Source organism: Chelonoidis abingdonii, chromosome 1 (genome assembly GCF_003597395.2).
Source record: "Chelonoidis abingdonii isolate Lonesome George chromosome 1, CheloAbing_2.0, whole genome shotgun sequence".
Taxonomy (NCBI): Eukaryota; Metazoa; Chordata; order Testudines; family Testudinidae; genus Chelonoidis; species Chelonoidis abingdonii.
The window spans coordinates 1,052,573-1,073,677 of record NC_133769.1 but is presented as its reverse complement, the minus strand read 5'-3'; the positions used below and the strand labels follow the sequence as shown (position 1 = coordinate 1,073,677).

General features: G+C 44.3%; 1 protein-coding gene across 3 annotated transcripts in view; it reads right to left on the bottom strand.

Moving 5' to 3' along the window:
- Positions 1-21,105, bottom strand: part of AHCYL2 (adenosylhomocysteinase like 2) — a 223,705-nt gene that overhangs the window by 61,623 nt on the left and 140,977 nt on the right. Inside the window, exon 1 of one of the 3 annotated variants that reach the window (XM_032780940.2) lies at positions 16,922-17,358. The exons of 1 other annotated variant lie outside the window; for it this stretch is intronic. In XM_032780940.2, coding sequence (XP_032636831.1) covers positions 16,922-16,978 — 57 coding nt within the window. In that variant the 5' untranslated portion in view covers positions 16,979-17,358. Of the gene's footprint in view, positions 1-6,257; positions 6,408-16,921; positions 17,359-21,105 lie in introns of those variants that run through there. One more of the 3 variants, XM_032780941.2, reaches the window with a different exon arrangement.

Sequence of the window (21,105 nt, the reverse complement as noted above, 5' to 3'; positions counted from 1 at the left end):
AGCCTCAACGACTACATTGGAGAAGGGCTACTTGCATTGTTTCAGTGGGGACTGAGCAGCAATTTCTGTTATATAACTGAGGGTGTTAATTTGGGCCTAGCTTAGCACACATGGTATAAGCCCATTTCTCTTCCACAAACACTTCAAGCTCATGTTTCAATCACTTTTACCAACAGGCACAGTAGTTAGAAGAATAAAGACATTTCTGTTCCAGTAACTCAAGTGCTTTTTCTAAAACTGAAAAGAGTGCGGATTATTAATCAGAAATCTGTAGAACTGAAGTGAAGATTATTTTATCAACCACCGACCTGACAAGAAATATGGAGACCATGAGATGCTAGATACCTTCTGTGTAAAAGACCCAAGGCAGAAATAAAGCAACCCTCATAGCAATACATCATACACTGGATTATTTAAGATTTGCCATAGAAGATGTGGCTATCATAATTCTGGGATGTGACACTTGGAGAACCCCCCAGCCTCTTGATTGCCTGGCAAGTTAACATATCTGTATAAATGTGGTTGCTACAAAGTCACAAAGGACGACAAAGTAATGGCTGGATCACACAATAAAGTTAGGATCATTTCATCTCTAGGGTGGAACATGACAGCTGTTTAATAGTGTACAGGAAACTCTGTGTAACAGGTCAAAAAGTGAAGAACACCACTTGCAGCTGAAAATGCCATAGGAGATTTATTTTGGCAAACTGTAATTATCCAAATTGGAATTTGGCCAAGGCACTGAAGCTAACACTCTTAGGGTACGTCTACACTGCACGATTATTTCGAATTAGCTTAAACTGATATTACAAAACAGATCTAATAAAATCGGTTTAGCGCATCCACAGTGGGATCATGAAATCGATTGTTTGCGTCCATGGTCCAAAGCTACCATCGATTTCAGGAGCGGTTGTGCACTGTGGGTAGCCTGTTCCTCAGCTATCCCATAGTTCCCACTTCCGGTGTGAGAGCACAGTGCCTGGATGGGCAGCAAAACATTGCCCGGCGTGGGTGCGGTGGTACGCCTTCACCCCTGCCCTGGGGTGAAGCAGCAGAACAAAACCGTCCTTGGCGCCTTCCTCCCGAGTTGCATTGAGCACACGCCCATAAGCAGCAGCATCAATGGACCATGAGATACAAACGCGTACTCCTGGACCGCTTGTCAACACCCCTCGCGTACCTCTCTGCCAAGCAGCATTCAGAACAGCGAGCGGTGGACATCACGCGTACTCATGCGAATTATGTACTTTACTTCCTCTTTACTGCTGGGGGGGGGGAAGAGACTGACAGCGTTTCCCGTCGAACCACGCAAGACACGGTGGTAATTAAGCTACAGACATGGGACGCTCGCAGAACGCGCAGAATCCACGTTTTCGAGACTGCGCTGTGGCGGCGAGAGTAGCTGCTAGTCTTCATCTACCTGATTGTCCCCCTCCCTCCCTCCCTCCACATGAGGCATCTGCTTGAGCTTCGCGGTCTCTCGCGCCGTACGTCGTTGTCCACCACCCTGGTATCCTGGAGTTTTTTTTAAACGGCTTGCATTTGCCTGTTCTTACGGAGCCTGCTGATCCAACAGATTTGTCTCCCCATACAGCGATCAGATCTAGTATCTCACGTAAAGGTCAATCAGGAGCTACTTTTAGCTGTTGAACTTGCCATCCCACCCGTGCTGATCCAGAGCTGACACGTGAAGCAGAAATGTATTCTAAGGTCTACGGGCTTTTTGGTTTACCGGCACTCGCATCGAGTTCGGATTGCGGACCAGAGCGCAGTGGTGCACTGTGTAACCTCTTTTATAGGAGGCCAATTATGTCGCTTCCGTCCACGACGAACCACGTAATCCGAGTTATCACTTCCGGAATTAGCGCTTACTCCTCTCGTTGGGAGGAGTTCCGAAATCGATTTAAGGAGCCGTTTAACTCGATATTAATGACGACGTCGTGTGAACGGGTACAGCGTTAAATCGGTATATCGGCCATTAAACCGATTTAAAGTCGCAGTGTAGACCTGGCCTTACTCTTACAAGCAATGCTCTAGTAATGAAGGCAGTATAAATACATCATGGCAGGGCTCTGTATTTACCCTCTCCCAATGATTAGATGTGCTCAGTTAACTAGTAAAAAGATGGGAAGGGGGCGGTAACTGCCAACCCTGCAGACTCAGTCTGGGATCTGGGAATCAAGATGAGTCCTTTCCAGCTCAGGCATCACCATCAATAATCAAAATCCTACAGGCCAGGTTAGGCTCTGGGCAACACCTGGGCAACCCTATTAACTTCAATGGATTTGCATACTACTGACTGAAAGATGGAAAATAATTCTACTGGAGTGCACAGGAAAGCTTAGTCTCCAGTTCATTCTTCTACAGTTGTCTTGACTCCACCAGGCTAACAGAAATCAAAACCGATTTTTAGTTCGTAAAGTCAGCAGATCTATTCTGAAAGCATGCAGCAGACAGAGCTGCTAAGGTGGTGCCATTTTTATATAGACGCCATTCAGAGTAAAATCACACGTAGCGTCCTTACTTACATCCTCTGCCAATGTGCTTGAACCCTTTCATGGACGTTACATCTCTAGGAACACCGGAGGAGTGGGCGATGGGGAGTTTTTATTCCTCCCAGTCCCGTGTCTTATTCCACCCTTGACCTCTGCTGAAACTGACAATAAGAGGGCCAAATATAACAGTGGTTTTGTGATGTGGCCATTTGCCTAATAGGGACTGACTGACAAACCACATTCCACATAGGCCACACAGATGTTGGATAGTAATAGCTACCAAACTGGACCAGATTTTTTACTTGAGAGCTACCACTGAAAGCTCCATTGCCCAATGCCTGTCCCCAGACCCTTCAAGTCCCTATAAACGCATATCTTATAAGTTTCAACAAAAGATTCTTTATTAAATAGAAGTTCAGTTCATTTAGAAAAACACAAAAGTAATTTGAATTTCTCATTTTCCTAACTACAATTCTCTAGCAACTTTTCACCCAGAGATCACAAGGCACTCTGCAAGTTCTGAGCTAACATCTGAGGTGGGGACTCATGTTCTAACAAATGGAGAAACTAAAGCTAAGAATTTATCTGACTCACGCAAGGTTACACAGCAGGCCAGTGGCAGCATCAAAGATAGATGCTAGGCAGTCTACTTTCACTCCTTCCCTGCTCTAACCACTATTACTATGCCGCAATTCAGCAAACATTGCAGAGCACATGTCTATTAGTCACAGATATATTCACTGCCGATATCTGACTTCTTATGCTAGCTAATTTTTAGCATTGATCCAAAGTCTTTTTTTGTGTGCGCTAACGTGTTAAAACTCTCTCAGTGAAACTGGAAATAACTCTTCACTTGATAATTAAGAATAATGGGCCAGATTCTTCCCTGGTGCAAATTGGCAAAGCTCCACTGACTTCACTGGAATCAATCTGCACCAACAGATGATCTGGCCCAATAAGGGTTAAGTATTTACACCTTCAAAACACTGTAGAACCATGAATTGTGATTATTAACCCCTTAGGATATTTTAAGTAGTTGGTTCTGTTTAAGCATTTCTCCTAACTGCCTGGAACTTGATTCCTTTCTGGGAGCAGCTCAAATTCAAGCACAGTAACTTAAGCTGCAATGCTCTATATTGCCACAAGGGAGTGCTACATTTACAGTCCCGATGTCTCACTCTTTGCCTTAGCACAAGCAGGCAAGTAGCACTACATCACTTAAAGTCACTCCCATGTCCAATTTAATAGGAATACTGTCTAGGTCAGACAAGATCACTTCATCCAGAACATGGCCATGGCATGAAGCCTGGTAAGCAGGTAGGGATTATCGGGGCTGATCTGGTGATACCTCAAGTCTCCAGCAGGAATGCGGAGAACTGTTTTGCAACTTTGGCAACGTCATTGGGCTAATAAAATTATCCTGCTGCAGTCATAGCTGTGGAAGAAAGGATTGTAAGAAGGTTTGCAACAGCAACCCAGGTTTTTCTTCTGTTAATCCTAAAGCTGGTATTGCAGGAATCGTAGAATACTCAATCAACAATAAAATTTTACTGAACACCAGACATCAAACAGAAAAAGGCAAGTGGTCACTCAAATTAAGGTGAGAATCAGGAGTTGCACTTCCAGCCTTCAAATAGCTCTACTCCTTGTGACGTGGATTCTATGCACAATGGTCTGCATATGCCCTTTTCTAACAGTTGGTCTACACTGGGGGGGGGAAATCGAACTAAGATACGCAAATCCAGCTACGAAGTCTAAGTATCTTAGTTCGACTTACCTGGCAGTCCTCGTGGTGGCGAATCGACTGCCGTGGCTCCCCTGTCGACACTACTTACTCCTCCTGCCGAGGTGGAGTACGGGCGTCGATTCGCGGATCTATTTATCACGTCTAGACGAGATGCGATAAATCGATCCCCGATAGATCGATTACTACCTGCTGGATCGGAGGGTAGTATAGACGTACCCTAAGAAGTTTGTTTTTCTGCAAGAATGCTCTTTTCATTTAAACAGATCCCTCCATGGCTAGAAGAGCTTTACCCCATCAGATTATTGGCATAAAATGATGCTCTAGGAAAAGTTAGATATGCTGGAAGGCTAACAAGGATGAATAACTCCTACTGCAGAATTCAGGGGAAAAAAGCAACATTCTGTTAATATTCTCCGGCATCATCTCTTAAGGGATTTTCATTACAAATGCTGTAAAAAGTGCAATTATATTTAGCATTTATATAGCACATATAGAGATCTCAAAGCACCTTTTCCAAAGTAACAAAGGAATCTAAGTGACTTGCCCAAGTTCACAGATTAAACCAGTGACCAAATTACAAAGAACTAGAACCCAGGTCATGTTACTACCACATCTCAGCTCTAACCACAGGAATGCCGACTCAAGCCAAGAGTGAGTAACTAAAACAGGGCACTGAACCCCAAGACATGGCACTTACATACCAAACCAACAGCAGCACTATATATAGCAATGATATGCCTTCCTGTCCACACCCCAGTCGTGTTTTTAACTAGCATAATATTTCACTAAGTCCCTCTCATGAAACTATATCCTTCCACTCTCATTCACCGTCCTGCGTAGGTCAATAATTGGAATTTGGTTTCTGTCAGACAATTACTATAACCAGCTCAGTCTGGCTGTATATTATATACATATTTCTTATGTATATGCATACACACAGTATGATGGTGATACATACATACATACACGATCATACTGTGTGTGGGTGTGTGTATATACACACACACACACACACAATTTTTTTTTTAAATGGTACAATTTCTAGATCAGGACTGCAGTTCAGAATTGGAATCTCTGCAACAGAAACATGCCCTACCTAGACATGTAAGAATTGAGATCTTTAAGCTTCATTTATTGTCAGACCAAAATTCTCATTTAAAATTCTATTAATTCACACCCGTTCTCCACAAGGCTACGCTACCCCAGAAAGAGCCGTTTTCCTGCTGCACCTGAGACAAGCTACCACCATAACCTGTAATCAAGACTCTCCCTTGCTATTTGACACCAACAAAAGCAAGGATACTGATTACATGTAGAACTTGTTTAGACCAAGAAACAAAAGTCCCTCTGAAGGTAACAATCAAATTCCCAGGAGAGTTAGTTTTCAGGTGATAAATTCTAAGACCCTTAAAAACAACAAACACCTGGATTTAGGAGACTGACCTGCTTCGACCATCTGTGGTTATATATAAATTGCTTCTAACAGCCATATAGATCTTTGCAGGACGGACCGATTCAGGCTGGAATTCATGCAAGATCCACGAGGGTTAATGATTTCTAAATGCAGGTGCATAGTCACTTCTTTTTAAAGAAGTGAGATACAGCCCCCCCTCTTCCCGAGGAAGCTGCCCAAGAGCCTCAATTTAAGACCAGCTCTGCAAGGATTTACAAAGCTCAATAGCAAGTATGGCCATCAGAAGCTCTGGTTTTCACATGCTGGTTTGCCCCGTCCAACCTCCTCGCTCCAGATTTCCACTATACCTTCCCACAGGTATGGTCTGAAGAGAAACGACAGAACGTCTCTAAAATAACAAGTTCAACTCGAAGCTGCGGCACTTAAACCCCTATCTTGAGAGGAAACAGCCAAACAAAGATGCGTTCTCTGGAGATTATGCTTCATTTACACCAAGTGAAGGGGCTTAGTCGATACCAAAAGTAAGTGACTGGGGAGAAAAACAAACAATTGTACTTTGTTCTAGAAAGTCTATAGTATAGTACCTAAAGACTGCCCTCACCTGGGCTTTAATCTCTGAATCGCCATTCACAATGTACTTCTTCTTGTTCGGCATAGCGTTATTATCTACAGCTCTTCCGCAATCCTTCCAGTCCAGTGTAGTTGCTGGCCATTCATTTATATCTCCAGCATCAGAAATCCTGTCTGCTCTGGTTTCAAGTCTATTTTATTGTGGCGGGAGGAGGGCAGGTAAGGAGTAGGCTACATTTGCCTGGGTTTCCAGCTCCCTCTCCAGTGGCCCATTTGGCAGGGAAGAACCCCAAGATTTAATGAGGCATTTCTGTTAGCAGCTCACAAACAAGTCCGAGCAGTTTTTCTTTTTTGTTTTACATTGAGTTACAATGTTCCCCGACCTCTAACCCATTAGCAGTGGTTTCTAACATGGCCTGACTTGTGTGTGCATAACAATCGCTTATTTATATAACCAGTACATTTTCTTGCTTGCTATAATTAACTTGCTAATTAGGCTCTTTTTAACTTGGGTTCTCCTCCACCTTCCTTTCCCAATGTCAGATGATTACATTAACAGAGCCTCATTAGAACAAAATTAACTAATGGGCAACTAAAACAATGAAGGCATGTTAGGTTGGTAAATGTTTTTCAAATGATGCCAACCCCCATGGCAGCAAGCACAGAGCTCTCTGTCCTTGGAAGGGTCAAGCCCTTTCAGAACAGGGGGCCTCTTGGGGGAATGACAAGATTAACACCTACCTAGCTGCTGCTGCTTCAGACTATCAATTTCCCTTATGTTATAGATTGCCCCCAATGCAGGAGAGGGGAAAAGGAGAAGAATGAAGAAGATAGGCACAAAAGAGCACTCATACTAGTGTAGCACACAGGGCACAGCTCTGTTACACATTTGCTAAGCAAGGGTCGCGTCATTTGTAACAGAAGACTTGAAACGAGACAGATTTTTATTTTGTACTTAATGGGTCAGATCATTATTCCACAGCTGGCTACTTTGACCTGTTCACAGAACAATTTTGTCCCTTCTGGATGGGCTCAAGGCAATCTGCTACAGTGCTCAAGGCAGGGTTGCTACAGAACTTCAATGTGTGTCTGCAGAATAGTTTATACTGGGAGAGTCATAGTACACAATTGGATTAGCTAATGGCAAAGTCTAAACAAGTATGGCAAAATACAGCAAGTTTTCCACCTTCCCCCAGCATCCTATGCTATCAAACACTTCACTGAGTTCCAATAATGGGTTTTTGCTCTTCTATAGCACATTTCATCAGAGGGTCTCAAAGCACTTAAACAGTATGAAAAGACAGTTACCTTTTCCATAACCGGTGTTCTTCGAGATGTTTTGCTCGTGTCTATTCCACAATAGGCATGCGTGCTTGCCACATGCACGGGTGTCAGAAGTTTTTCCCCTAGCAGTACCCTTAGGGGAGCGCCCTGGTGACCCCTGAAGTGGTGCCTCCATGGCGAGGTGTAAGGGGCGCTGCGGACTCCCCCCACCCTCAGTTCCTTCTTGCCGGACAACTCTGACAGAGGGGAAGGAGGGCGGGATGTGGAATAGACGTGAGCAACACATCTCGAAGAACTCCAGTTATGGAAAAGGAACTGTCTTTTCTTCTTCTAGTGATTGCTCATGCGTATTCCACATTAGGTGATTCCAAGCTATATCTGTTAGAGGTGGGTAGGAGTTCACAAATTCTCGTGACGGAGCACAGCCCTGCCGAACTCGGCGTCTTCCCTGGTCTGGGAAATGATCGCATAATGCGAGGTGAGCGTGTGATTTGAAGACCATGTGGCAGCCCTGCAAATGTCCTGAATGGGGACATGGGCTAAAAAGGCAGCCAACGAGCCTTGCGCCCTAGTCGAGTGTGCCCTCACAATTGACGGCGGAGGGATTCCCGCCAGGTCATAACAGGTACCACACACTGAATGAACAAGAGTTCTGGGGACGAGCTGCAGCAAAGCTGGAGCAGAGCAGTTCTGAAGCACCTTCACTGGGGACAAGAAGGAACTGAGGGTTGGGGGAGCACGCAGCGCCCCTTATACTGCACCATGGGGGCGCCACTCCAGGGGTCGCTAGGGATGCTTCCCTACGGGTACTGCCAGGGGAAAAACTTCCGACACTGGTGCACGTGGCGAGCACGCACACCTATTGTAGAACACACATGAGTAATCACTCGAAGAAGAATCACAGCATCCCTGGGAGGTAGGGACATAAAGAATCCCCATTTTATAAGTGGGGAAACAAATATTCCGTCTCACAAAGACGATCTGCATTAGAGATGGGAACAGAACCCAAGGATCCTAACTCCTCATCTTTTGCTTTAAGCATTAGACAACACTCCACCACTATGAAATTTGGGTGTCAATCTTCAGTTTCATTCATTGCTGAAAGTCAGCTAATGTAGTTCTGGAGTGAAAAGTTACAGCTGTTTAATAGGACACAGCAACACTACCGCATAGCTTATGACAAAGTGAAGAAATATATTACTTCAACTGAAAATGCACAGGAGATTTGAGAGGTGTAAAACTATTATTCCAACTGGAAATTTGCCAGGACATTGCGATTGACACCACTGTTGTATCCCAGCCTAGATCTTCATGGAAAAAGAGGAGTGTTTTTACTATCTTACTGTAAATTCCTAGAGAAGACAGTTTTTTACATTGAAAGAGCTGTTCAAGTTAGTTTTCTTGATATAAAATCTTAGTGGAGAGGAGGCACAGGTACTTTTGACTTCACTTTCTTTAATGGAGGTCAACCATACATCCTCCACTTATGGTTTACCCTGAGTAGCTATGTCAAGGTAAAAAACACTCTTTCCCCCCCAGTGAAAAGAGAGCCTAAGGCACCAAAGCTTAACAGACTATATAACCCACAAATAACCTACTTAACAACTATCTTGTCAAGAAAAAAGGTTGCAATGTGCTTGTTCTTTGAGGAGGTTAAAATGTAGAGAGAATCACATTCAGTCCTACTGAAGTCCAGTGCTGTACCAGAGTTTGAGAAGATGGTTAATACATGTTTTTAATTATGTGTGCTACAAAGACAAAAGTGCCTTTAACAGTGCTATGTGCAGGAGGTCAGACTAGATCAGTGGTTCTCAAACTGTTGGACTCGTGACCCCTTTCACACAGCAAGCCTCTGAGTGCGACCCCCCTTATAAATTAAAAACTTTTTTATATATATTTAACACCATTATAAATGCTGGAGGCAAAGAGGGTTTGGGGTGGAGGCTGATGGCTCATGACTCCTCATGTAATAATCTTGAGAACCCCTGGGGGTCACAAGCCCCAGTTTGAGAACCTCTGGACTAGATGATCATGATGGTTCCTTCTGACCTTAAAGTCTATGAGTCTGCAAATACAGGGGTTGTAATCTGGTCTTCCAATAATGTCAACGTGACCATGCTGTGTGTATGGAGTATTTTCTATTCCTGTTTGCTTTGTTAATTGTAAGTCTCAATATACTACTATAGTATACCCATAAAAAATGGTTTGTAATATACAGGAGTGAACGCTGCAGACTTCAAGACTAAGACTAAGCTTGATAAATTCATGGAGGGGATGGTATGATGGGACAGCCTAATTTTGGCAATTAATTGATCTTTGATTATCAGCAGGTAAATATGCCCATTGGTCTGTGATGGGATGTTAGATGGGTTGGGATCTGAGTTACTACAGAGAACTCTTTCCTGGGTGCTGGCTGGTGAGTCTTGCCCACATGCTCAGAGTTTAACTGATCGCCATATTGGGATCGGGAAGGAATTTTCCTCCAGGGCAGATTGGCAGAGGCCCTGGAGGCTTTTCACCTTCCTTTGCAGCATGGGGCATGGGTCACTTGCTGGAGGATTCTCTGCACCTTGAGGTCTTTAAACCACGATTTGAGGACTTCAATAACTCAGATATAGGTTAGGGGTTTGTTACAGGAGTGGGTGGGTGAGATTCTGCGGCCTGCATTATGCAGGAGGTCAGACTAGAAGATCATAATGGTCCCTTCTGACCTTAAAGTCTATGAGTCTAACTAACTTTGGAAACAGCGCTTGCAGGAATGCTCGCTTTTTTCACTTAACATTTCTAGTTTCTTTTAAGGAACAAAGGAAAAGAAATGGGGGCTACCGATTTTGTGCAGCCTACAAGTTCATGGGGATTTGCTAATGAAGCTTATAAATTCCTTGCTCCACAGCAAACAGACTTGTAGAAATAAAACAGGGCAAACTCTACATTACTCTACAGCTAATCAGAATGCAATGATCAGTAAGATCTCTATACATACCAAGTTAGATATTTCACAGTCTAGCCTTTATTTAGTTATTCCTGTGAGAAACAAGGTGATAAGAATGTTTCTTTCCAATGGGAAAATTCCCAGCCTCTCAGAATACCCAATTGGGTTAAATGATTTTACCCAAACTTCCCAAAAAGTTCCATCAAGAAGACGAGAAACTTAAAGCAGAGAACAAGTAACTATCATCCCAAAATAGTTTAGCAAGTTAGGAGGCTACAAAAATAACAGGATTAAAATGGAAACTTGTTTGGCAATCTCACCTAGAGTGGTTATGACCAGCATGAATTATGATAATACTTTGCCCTTAATAGCACTTCCTATCAGAGGATCTCAAAGTGCTTTATTTAATGCTCCCAGTGTTCCCATGAGGAAAGTATTACCCTATTAACAGATGGGAAAATGGAGGTACAGACAGGTATGCAATTTGCCAGAGCTCATAATGAGCAGAGACTGGAATTGAATCCTCTGAAAACTGTGCTTTAACCACTAGATTTGTGAAAAGACCCCAGCCGACTAAGATCTCATCATTTTTTAGGAAAAGAAAACGACATGACTGCAACAACACACAATACCCTGGTTACCAGGAGAGATGCTTTATATCCTGTTACACTTTCCTACATGAAATCAGAGACGTGTGTATGGTGTTAATAGCTGAGACGCCTCCAAAGCACACACAACTGGCTTGCTGAAGTAGACACAATGCTTTTCCCTCCACTGTGACACCAACTCACTCCTTGCTTATCGACAACAGCTGCCTTGCACAAAATGAGCTGTAAAATGTGACGGTTAAGTTACTTCAGTTAACTTCTAACCCTGACTCCTTCAACTATGTTCAAAAAACTTATGATTCATATCCTTTTTGAGGAGGGAGCTGTAGAAGTGTTCCAAACTTTCTCATGCCTTAAATTAATGTGTAATCCTGACAACTCTACTTGTTGAGCCAAGGCCTATGCTAAAGCTTTAAGTGTTTAAGATTCCAGCCCTACAGCTAAAATGTCACATGGATTCTAACTCAGTGGATTAACGTGTACATTTTAACCCTTTGTAATTCTGAAGCACAATCTGAACTTCTCCCAGTAATGTATTTTATTATCCAGACGTCTTGCAGTTGCCAGGTCATTTGCTGTCTGGGAGGCCATAGGCATCCATCTAGAGCAGAAGTCCCCAAAGTGTGGAGACCGCTCCCCTAGAGGGGCGTGGAGGACCATCCAGGGGGGTGCAGCGGGGCCCACGCCAGTACTGCTGGGGGCAGGGAGGGTGCGCCATCCAGCCCCTCCCCAGCCCAAGATCTATTCTGGTCCAGCCCCCAGCCATGTCCCCTACTCCTGGTCCTGTCCCTAGCCTCGGCCGCTGACCGCGGCTCCTTTCCCAGCCCAGGGCCAAGGCAGGAGGCAAGGCCAGGAGTGGAGCTGCACCTGGCCGCAGGCCTGGCTGCTGGCCCCCACTGCAGCCAGGCTGCAGCTATGCTCTCACCCCGAGCCACAGCACTGGCTCCCAGCTCCATGCATGCCTGGCCTCATCCCCAGTCGCGACTCTGTTCCCAGCCTGGGGCTGGGGCTGAGGGCAAGGCCGGGAGTGGAGCCACACCTGGCTGTGAGCTCAGCTGCCAACCTCGGCCTCGGCTGCCAACCTTGGCCTCGGCTGCCTGCTCCCACTGCAGCCTGGCTGTGGCTACCCTTCTGCCCCTGCCCCCAGACATGGCCCTGGCCCACCCCCAGCTGCAGCCCCAGCCTTGACCCCCTTATCCCTCCTCCCAGCCATGGTCCCGCTCCCGGACCCAGCTGGGAGGGCAGGAGAGGGGATGTGGATAGGGGTATGGGGGGGTGCAACCCTCAAAAGTTTGAATACTGCTGATCTAGAATACTTCTAGTGCACCTAGAATCTCACTGCAGTGCTAAACGAAATGAAAATCAAATATTAGACCATTGCTTAGAATAGTACAAACTCCAGCTTGAGAGTTGAGTATATTCTACCACTTCACAGGAGACCTGGGATGGAGGTTGAACTTGGCCCTCAGACCTCTTGGATATCAGTGCCAACAGGGGACTGAATCATGATATATTGCAATCAAGCCTACCCTCATACCCAGTGGCTTGTTCAGACTACCTCCTGCCCAAATAGGTCTTAGCAGATGAGTAGAAGTTTCACACGTGGATGCCAGGAAAATCCCTTCCCCTCACTGCCATTGCTAGGCTTCTCCACTAAAAATCTTCCCACCATGGCCAAATTGATACAGCTCCACTGGTGGAAGTGCTAATGGAGACAAGACTCCAAGCAGATACTAGAATTTTATTACTATGTTCATATAACGGTTCAGAGCAGGCTTATGTAACACAGGTAAAAATGCTGCAATCTGATAGTCCCTAGTCTATATTACGGCTACCACCACAGCAACCATGTTTGGAAGTGCGCTGGTGGGAAATTTTTAATAAAACAGCTTCATGTGGATAAGGCCAAAGAGAGACTTGAATGAGGAACGACAAACATATACAAATGGAGAAAATAGTCCCCAAACTTGTTACCAGGCCTGTTTGTAGTGGCACTGTGATAGTTGAAACCAAGCAGCAAGGTTCTTTCCATATTATTTCAAGTTGCTCAGGTAACAAAAGGGGGCTTTGTTGTCTCCAGTATAAAATCGTAAGATCAGAGAAGTTAGACAGGAAAACACTTGTTGGGTCCTCAAGGCAGGATACATTTCCCCCAGCAGTGAATGCATTTGATGTTGAAATGATATTACAGTTGACCTTAGTCACAGGCCCAAAACCAGCAAATTTTTCCACTTAGTTTGAAAAGTGCTCAAGAAGTTCCTTTAATGCACTTGCTACAGGCCATCTGCATATGTTGTCCAGGAATCTCTGCTGTCTGGACCCACATGTACAGTATTCGACACATACTAGACAGGAACAGCCTTTCCCAGAGCAATGAGTTATCATTACAAGTGAAACCGGCTCCCTCTGTGCACTCTGAGCTATTACCATGTCTTCAACATGAAACTGCTGAAGTCTCCAGAAAGAATCCACTTGCCTGGGTGTCGCTGGTGTCTCACCAGCACTACCACTGCACTAAGTATGGTTTTTTACTGACACCAGATAAGGGAACTTTTGCTGAATTTTAAAGGGCAGATCTGAAAATCCCGCACTTGATTTTACAATTGCCAGAGGTCCCCAGCAGTACATCTGATCCTGATCACATTGGGGTTAGAATCAAATGAGCCACAACTGCATTTAAACGGGGGGGTTGCTAGCAGGATTCGTCTACCAAAAAGTTTCCCTTGATTGGTGTGGACAGAGATTTGCTTAAGGCCAGTATTTAGACCAAGCTATAGGATTACCTGGGAGGTTATCTACGATTTTGTCATGGAGATTGCAGAAGTCCCAGAATCCATGACTTCCGGAGACCTCTGTGACTCCAGCTCGTGGTGGCTGGAAGCTGCAGGGTCCCCCTGCCGCATGTGGTGGCTGGTGGAGGGTACCCGGCAGCTCCCAGATGCTGCAGACAGCAGGGGCCCCCGGAGCTCTGAGACATGGGAGGCTCCGAGCCAAGCAACTCCCGGCCGCCAAGGGCAGTGGGGAAACCTGGAGCTCTGAGCCTCCCAGTAGGGTGGAGGCTCTGGAGTTCCGAGCCAGAGCCACTGCAGCTGCCCAGCCTCTGTGGGTGGTGTGGGGACTCTGCAGCTCCCCATTTTGTCAAGGATATTTTTAGTAAAAGTCACAGACAGGTCACGAGCTTCAATGAATATTCCATGACACATCCTTGACTTTTACTAAAAATATCCGTGACAAAATCGTAGCCTTATCTATACCACCATCTATGCACAGTCCAGATCTCAGCTTCATTGAGGGTCACAGTAGTCCCCCAACATAGTTAATATTGGGTTCATTCTCCTCAATCACGTATTAACCCTATTCCTGTTTTGTTCTTCAGCCCTGTAAAACTTCAGATGTGTAGCACAGTTCAGGAACACCTACACTACAAGACTGTTTTAAATCACGTCAGGAGATTGCTGTGTTGCAACTGATTCCTCCAATGCAGTGAAAGTTATCATGTATGTGGGACCTTAAGCTTGGTTGTCGTACAAACCAGTTTAAAATACAGCTTGGCTGACCCGTGCAGAAGGGACTAAATGGAGGTTTAGTTAAAAATCAGTGCTTTATCTAACATGGGAACCTAGGTTGGAACCTAGGTTAGAACAAGCGACAAAGAGTCCTGTGGCACCTTATAAACTAACAAATGTATTGGAGCTTGAGCTTTCATGGGTGAATACCCACTTCGTCAGACGCAGGTTAGAACAGTGATTCTTTGTAATCCCCATACTCCCTGAATCTTAACACCCCACAACTCTGAGAGGGGTAGCAGGTTTGAAATAAAGACCCAAACCAACATGTGAATTTTGCAGTTCAGGACAATCTTTACTTATAGCATGGTTGGACCCATCCACATTGGCTTGGCAAACCATGTTATACCTGGGTTTAGCAGAGTTCAGACTCATTAAGCATGGTTGTTAAACACACCACAAGCTCTTTGTAGATGGGACCTTGTAGCACAGACTTTTTAAAAACATATTTTTTCCTGAAAAAATACGTGTCCAGATCACAAAGAGAAACAGTTACAGCCCTGCTAGCAACCACTACATTTAAATTTATTTTTTGCTAGCACGGGTCAGATCCCAGTATGATTACCTTTGCCCTAAAGATATAGAAATTATGAATGACCAAACTAAAACCTAGTTCATAAACAGAAATCCCTATTTGAAGGTACTTGAATCAGTATAAAATAGACACTTCTAAAGTGTCAAATGTTATGCAAAGTTGTAGCAATGCTGACCTTCAAATGTAATAACAATTTCTTAATACTGTGACATAAAATACAAGATAAGTTGGGGTAAAGTACAGTAGATAATTTCACTCTGTAGAACACTAGCAGGCCAGGGAAAGAAAGTGACAGCTTAATAATTACTGTAAAACTTTTAGTGACTAGCAAAACTTTAGTGACTGTAGAGAGACTAATTAATGCTGAATTACTCCAAAGGAGTAACCAAATCAGAACAGACTCTCTGGAAAGATATTTTTATAGCTTTGAGTGTTTACATCAGACCGGTTCAAATACTATTTTTTACCACTGGCTATTTGCAAAGCTTGTTGCTGCAACACATTTTTAAGTTCCTACAGAAACCCAAATCTCTTGCTTTAGTGCCCTAAAACAAATCAAAGGCCTTCCTTAGGCTTTCTCTCCACTAGTACCTGAACAACAAAACTTTTGTCAGAGGCGTTAAAAGAACACTGCCCCAAAAGACAAAAGTTTTGTTGATGAAAAGCGCCAGTGTGAACAGCACCTGCCGACAAAGCTACTGCCACTTGTTGGGGTGGAAGTTTTTTGTCAGCAGGAGAGCTCTCTCCCACTGACAAACAGCAGCAACACGGCACGGCTTTTAGCGGCATGGCTGTAGCAGCACAGTCCTGTCGCTAAAAGGTGTGCAGTGTAGATACAGCCTAAGAAGAGCTGATAAGAGTCAACTTTTCAAACAGAAAGAAGTTAGGCTGTAAAACATGAGTAGCAATCTGGGAAGGCGTAATAGCTCTTAATATGGAGCTCTTTTGCTCTGGGATGGCATAAGCATTTTTCACAGACACTTTCTCCCGTGGAAGCTGTCCCTCAGACACAAACTTTAACTGTTCAAGTGCTGGCTAGTTTTGAAAACAGAATCACTATGTTGTCAACCATTTCAAGAACTCCTCATGTCAAAGGAGCAAAGCAGAGAAAACGTTATTTCAGTTCTCACTGTGTTTCCTCTCCTGCCCTCTTACTGGCTGAGGTGAGGTTGAGCAGCACATGTTGCTCTGAATATCAGTTGCCTGTTTTAAAATTAACGTTAGGGAAGCTAACCAAGACATAAGCAACACAGATGCCATTTCAAAGACGGAGTCCTACTTAGTAATAAACATTAAGACTGCCAAAGAAAGAATAAAGAGTGTTTGCTATGCATATCTTGTTCTCAGAGTAGACAATGCAATGCACCCCAGAAGATTATTCTGCACTTCAAGTGGTTTTTCCTCCATGTATCTCAGATTGCTTTATAAACATCAAGTCCTTACACAATCCCCCTGTGAAACAGGAAAATAGTATCCCCATTCCATAGATAGAGACTATTTCTAGTGCCACTTGACCTTTTACAGTTAGACTGGAGAATATACGTACAATGAAGAATAATCCTGCATTGGCAGGGAGATGAGATTACTGACTCTTGCCTGCCTCTGACTTTAATGATTCCCATTCCTGGTAAATGTTATTATACTTGAGTACAATGCAGTAAAATTGCGCCTGGCATAAATCCACTTGACAAAGAGAAACTCTCTTTAGAAATACAGTAGTGACTCATTTGCTGTGTATTAACTAAAAAAATAAACTATATGTCAACTCACCATCCACTCTGGCATGTGGAAAGCAGAGGTACCTGCACTGCTGTCCCATTTCTCCATGGCTGAGACTTTTCAAGTTTGTTCGGTAGCAAAGGAAATTGCTGTTTGGATGTGCAAAAAAAGATATGCACAGTGTACGCACACACTCAAACTCAAGAGCCGAGCTCCTAGCTTTTCAGGAGCTCACAATAGGTGTCAGTGGCTGCACCCCCTTCCAGCACAGGCCTTCTGTTCAAATCAGCCTCCTTAGTCAAGTGCTCAGACAGAAGATAGGCAGTTCCACGGACAGATTCAATGCCTCATTTCTGTTTGAAACCCTGGGCCAGATGACGCTCTCACACACAGTTTCTCTTGTGGCTACTTCATATTTTCAGCTGGGCACTGCATGATGCACAAGCCTCTCTCTACAGACTTTTAGCTCCAGTTGAGTGCAGAGTGCATGCCTGGCAACCTTGCTTTTGTGCGTGTGATATCTATCAATGGCCTGCCTACGCCCCTAAGAATACGTCACCGAAAATGCTGATACCGTGATCAATAAGGATCAAGGTCAAGAACGTACTTCTATTTTTATAGCTACTTTTTGCACTGTATTGTAAACATGTGTCTCCTTGAATGTAGCTGGATACTTGATCGCATTAAAAGTTCATGTAACTCTGAACAAAACAGCATACGAGTGCCTCTAGTTGCTAAAAATGTACTCCTGGCAAACTAGCAACCCAGTGTATTTAAAATTAACCTCTAAGTGACACAATTTTGTGTAGAACTCAGTAAATATTGTTTTTAAAGAATATATGCATTTATCAGACTCAGAGAAAAGCTGTGGAGTGTATTCACTTGTTCACAGCTCCCTCTGCTGGGCAACATGCACACTCTTCCTTTTGGAAGTACACCTCCACCCCGATAGAATGCAACCCGATATAACATGAATTCGGATATAACACAGTAAAGCAGTGGGGAGCCCCGGGACCTTTAAAGCGCCATCCAAGCCCTGCTGCTTTACCGCGTTATATCCAAATTCGTGTGGAGCCCTGGGCCTTTTAAATCACTGCCCAAGCCCCGCTGCCAGAGCTTCGCTGGTGATTTAAAGGGCCCGGGGCTCTGGACGCTGCGGGGAGCCTCAGGCCCTTTAAATCCCCACCCGAGCCCCGCTGTCAGAACTCCAGCGGTGATTTAAAGGGCCCGGGGCTCCCCACAGCAGCTGGAGCACCAGGCCCTTTAAATCCCTTCCGGGTCTCTGGCAGCCAGGCTCGGGCAGTGATTTAAAGGGCTAGAGGCTCCAGCCACTGCGGGGAGCCCTGGACACTTTAAATCCCCACCCGAGCCCCGCTGCCAGAGCTCTGGTGGTGATTTAAAGGACCTGGACCAAACCCGATTTAACGCGGTCTCACCTATAAGGCAGTGAGATTTTTTGGCTCCCGAGGACCACGTTACATTGGGGTAGAGGTGTAGTTGAAAAACAGGTATAAACATCTAGCTGAAATGAATGATTATAAAGTGTTCTCATATTCAAAAGAGTTACGGGGTCCAGTGTTTGTTGACTCCACATTAAACTTGCTCAGTTTACCAGTAAAATTATGGCTTTGTGAACTGCTAATGCTGCACACTTAGCCTGGGGGTTTCTAAATTAAGTTGGGTCTTTCCGGTTTACTCACTACCAACATTTAAGATTCTGCAGTCAGAATTAGTGAAGAATCTATCTGCAATCCACAAACCAGAAAAACATCCAGCTCATTATTCTGTAGCTGCCTTGGTTCTGCAGCACTAGCAGGAGTAAAAACTTCCATCATTACAGTCTGGAGAGCCATGTCTGACTACACACAAAACAGATCTGTTGGAATAAGGTGTCAAACAACAGCACATTCATATTTTACTTGTTACTGACTTTTTATAAAAGAGAAATTTCATATAGCAATGACAGTCTGGACTAATTAGCTAATCTTTTTACAGAAAATAGTTTTCCAATTATCTCCTCCAAATTCCATCCAAAAGAAACAGATCCCCCTGAAAATTTCCATGCCATTCCTCATTCAGAGAGATTTATTACTGGGAAAAAAAAACCAAAAAAGAGGTTTAAAGTTATGTTGGTTGACTCTTTCTCCTCACTGAATTTTTGAACAATTTCCTAATTTTTTTTTGGCACATCATCTCCAGAATGGATCAGCCTACAAACTTACAAATGTGTTTTGGCATTGCTGATAAATGTCTTTCAGTGTCTGAACACATATTAGTATTCCAACAGCATACTTCCATAACAGACCAAAACAACAGGGCAATGTTAAAGTTGGATGGGAGCTGTAAATTGGGGATGGGGAGGTTAGTGCATGATTATATGGCAGTGGAAACGTGGCTGGATCTCTTTACTGTTCATACAGAGTTGAATGTGGATTTTTTTTTTTAATTGGATAGGTGTAGAATTTTTGTAAGTAAAGTAATGGAGAGGGGGTGCCACCTTGACTCCACTGAAATACTTTCAAACTTAGCTCTTCTATAACACAGTTTTTTGTTTGGAAATAATACTTTAAGACAACTCCACAGCACTCTGGCTTCTCTCTTTCTCAGAGATATTGCCAGCTTCCCCTGCATGCCCCTTAGAAGTACCATGCAAGAGTATGAATACAGCACATTATGCTTACTCATTCCTCTCTCTTCCATATTGCCCTCATCAGAGGGTATCTGGCTTCTGACAGCACCATTCCTTCCAGAAAGACATGCAATGATGAGTTTTGAATTGGAAAATTCACCTAAATGCCTAGGAGAGTGCCCTGTAATCTACAGTTGTTTTCCTCTCCTATCCTTCTAGTGTATCAACAATTTTGAATGCCAAAGGCTTGGAGTTGCCAGGTACTAGCTGAGACAAGGTCATCTGAGGCTAGGGGATAAAACTGAAACTCAAGCAGAGCATCTAGTATGTTTTGGACAAAGAGTTGTAATGAAATAGGGACAAATTCAATGCTAGGGTAAGCACGTAAAACTCCACGGAAGTGGATATCATCCTAATATGTCAGTGGTGAATCTGGCCCATAGACTAGATCAAGGGCTGGCAACCTTTCAGAAGTGGTGTGTCGAATCTTCATTTATTCATTCTAATTTAAGGTTTCGCGTGCCAGTAATACATTTGAACGTTTTTAGAAGGTCTCTTTCTATAAGTCTATAATATAGAACTAAACTATTGTTGTATGTAAAGGAAATAAGGTTTTTAAAGTGTTTAAGCAGCTTCATTTAAAATGAAATTAAAATGCAAAGCCCCCCAGACGGGTGGCCAGGACCCGGGCAGTGTGAGTGCCACTGAAAATCAGCTCGCGCTCCGCCTTTGGCACATGTGCCATAGATTGCTTACCCATGGACTAGATTGATTTGTTATATTGAAAACTTTTACCCTTTTGAGTTGAAAAAGAGATCTCCATTAGGCAATAATACCCTCATGTTTCAAGGCATTATGTATATCCTCATCCCCAGCAATCAAGAGACCCACAGTCCAAATCTCAATGTTAGCCACCACCCTTCCTCTAGGCATCCACTAGCCCAGCTTGCTGCTGTAAGTCAGAGTGTGTGTTGATTCTAGCACCTTACTATGGGATTTAAGAGTCACAGATTTCAAGGCCAGAAGCATTGTGATCAACTAGTCTAACCTCCTGCGTAACACAGGCCACAGAACTTCCCCAAAACAATTCCTAGAAGATATCTACTTAATCATTTCTCTATCACTGCAGGCATAGGCGCCAACTCCCCATGGGGAAAAACTATCAGGTGCTCCGCACCCACCAGCAGCCAAGCTCCCACCTCCTTGCCTCCTTCTCCCCCTCCCCCTCGAGTGCGCCATGGCCCCACTCCTCCCCCTCCGTCCCAGTGCTTCCTACCACCTAACAGCTGTTTGGCAGTGCTTAGGACTTTCCAGGAGGGATGGGGAGGAGCAGAGCTGCAGCACGCTCCGGGGAGGTGGAGAAGAAGCAGGGCAGGGGCAGGGACTTGGGGGAACAGGGTGGAATGGGGGTGGAGCAAGGACAGTTCAGAGACAGGAAGAGGAGGGGCAGGGGCGGCGGCAGGAGGGGTCAAGCACCCACCGGGCAGAGGGGAAGTTGGCACCTATGACTGCAGGGGCCTCAGGCTTTATTACATCTTGGTCCCTTCTATTCTCTACCTATGGCGCATAATGTCTCATCTTCTGTGGGCTGTAATACTTTGGTTTA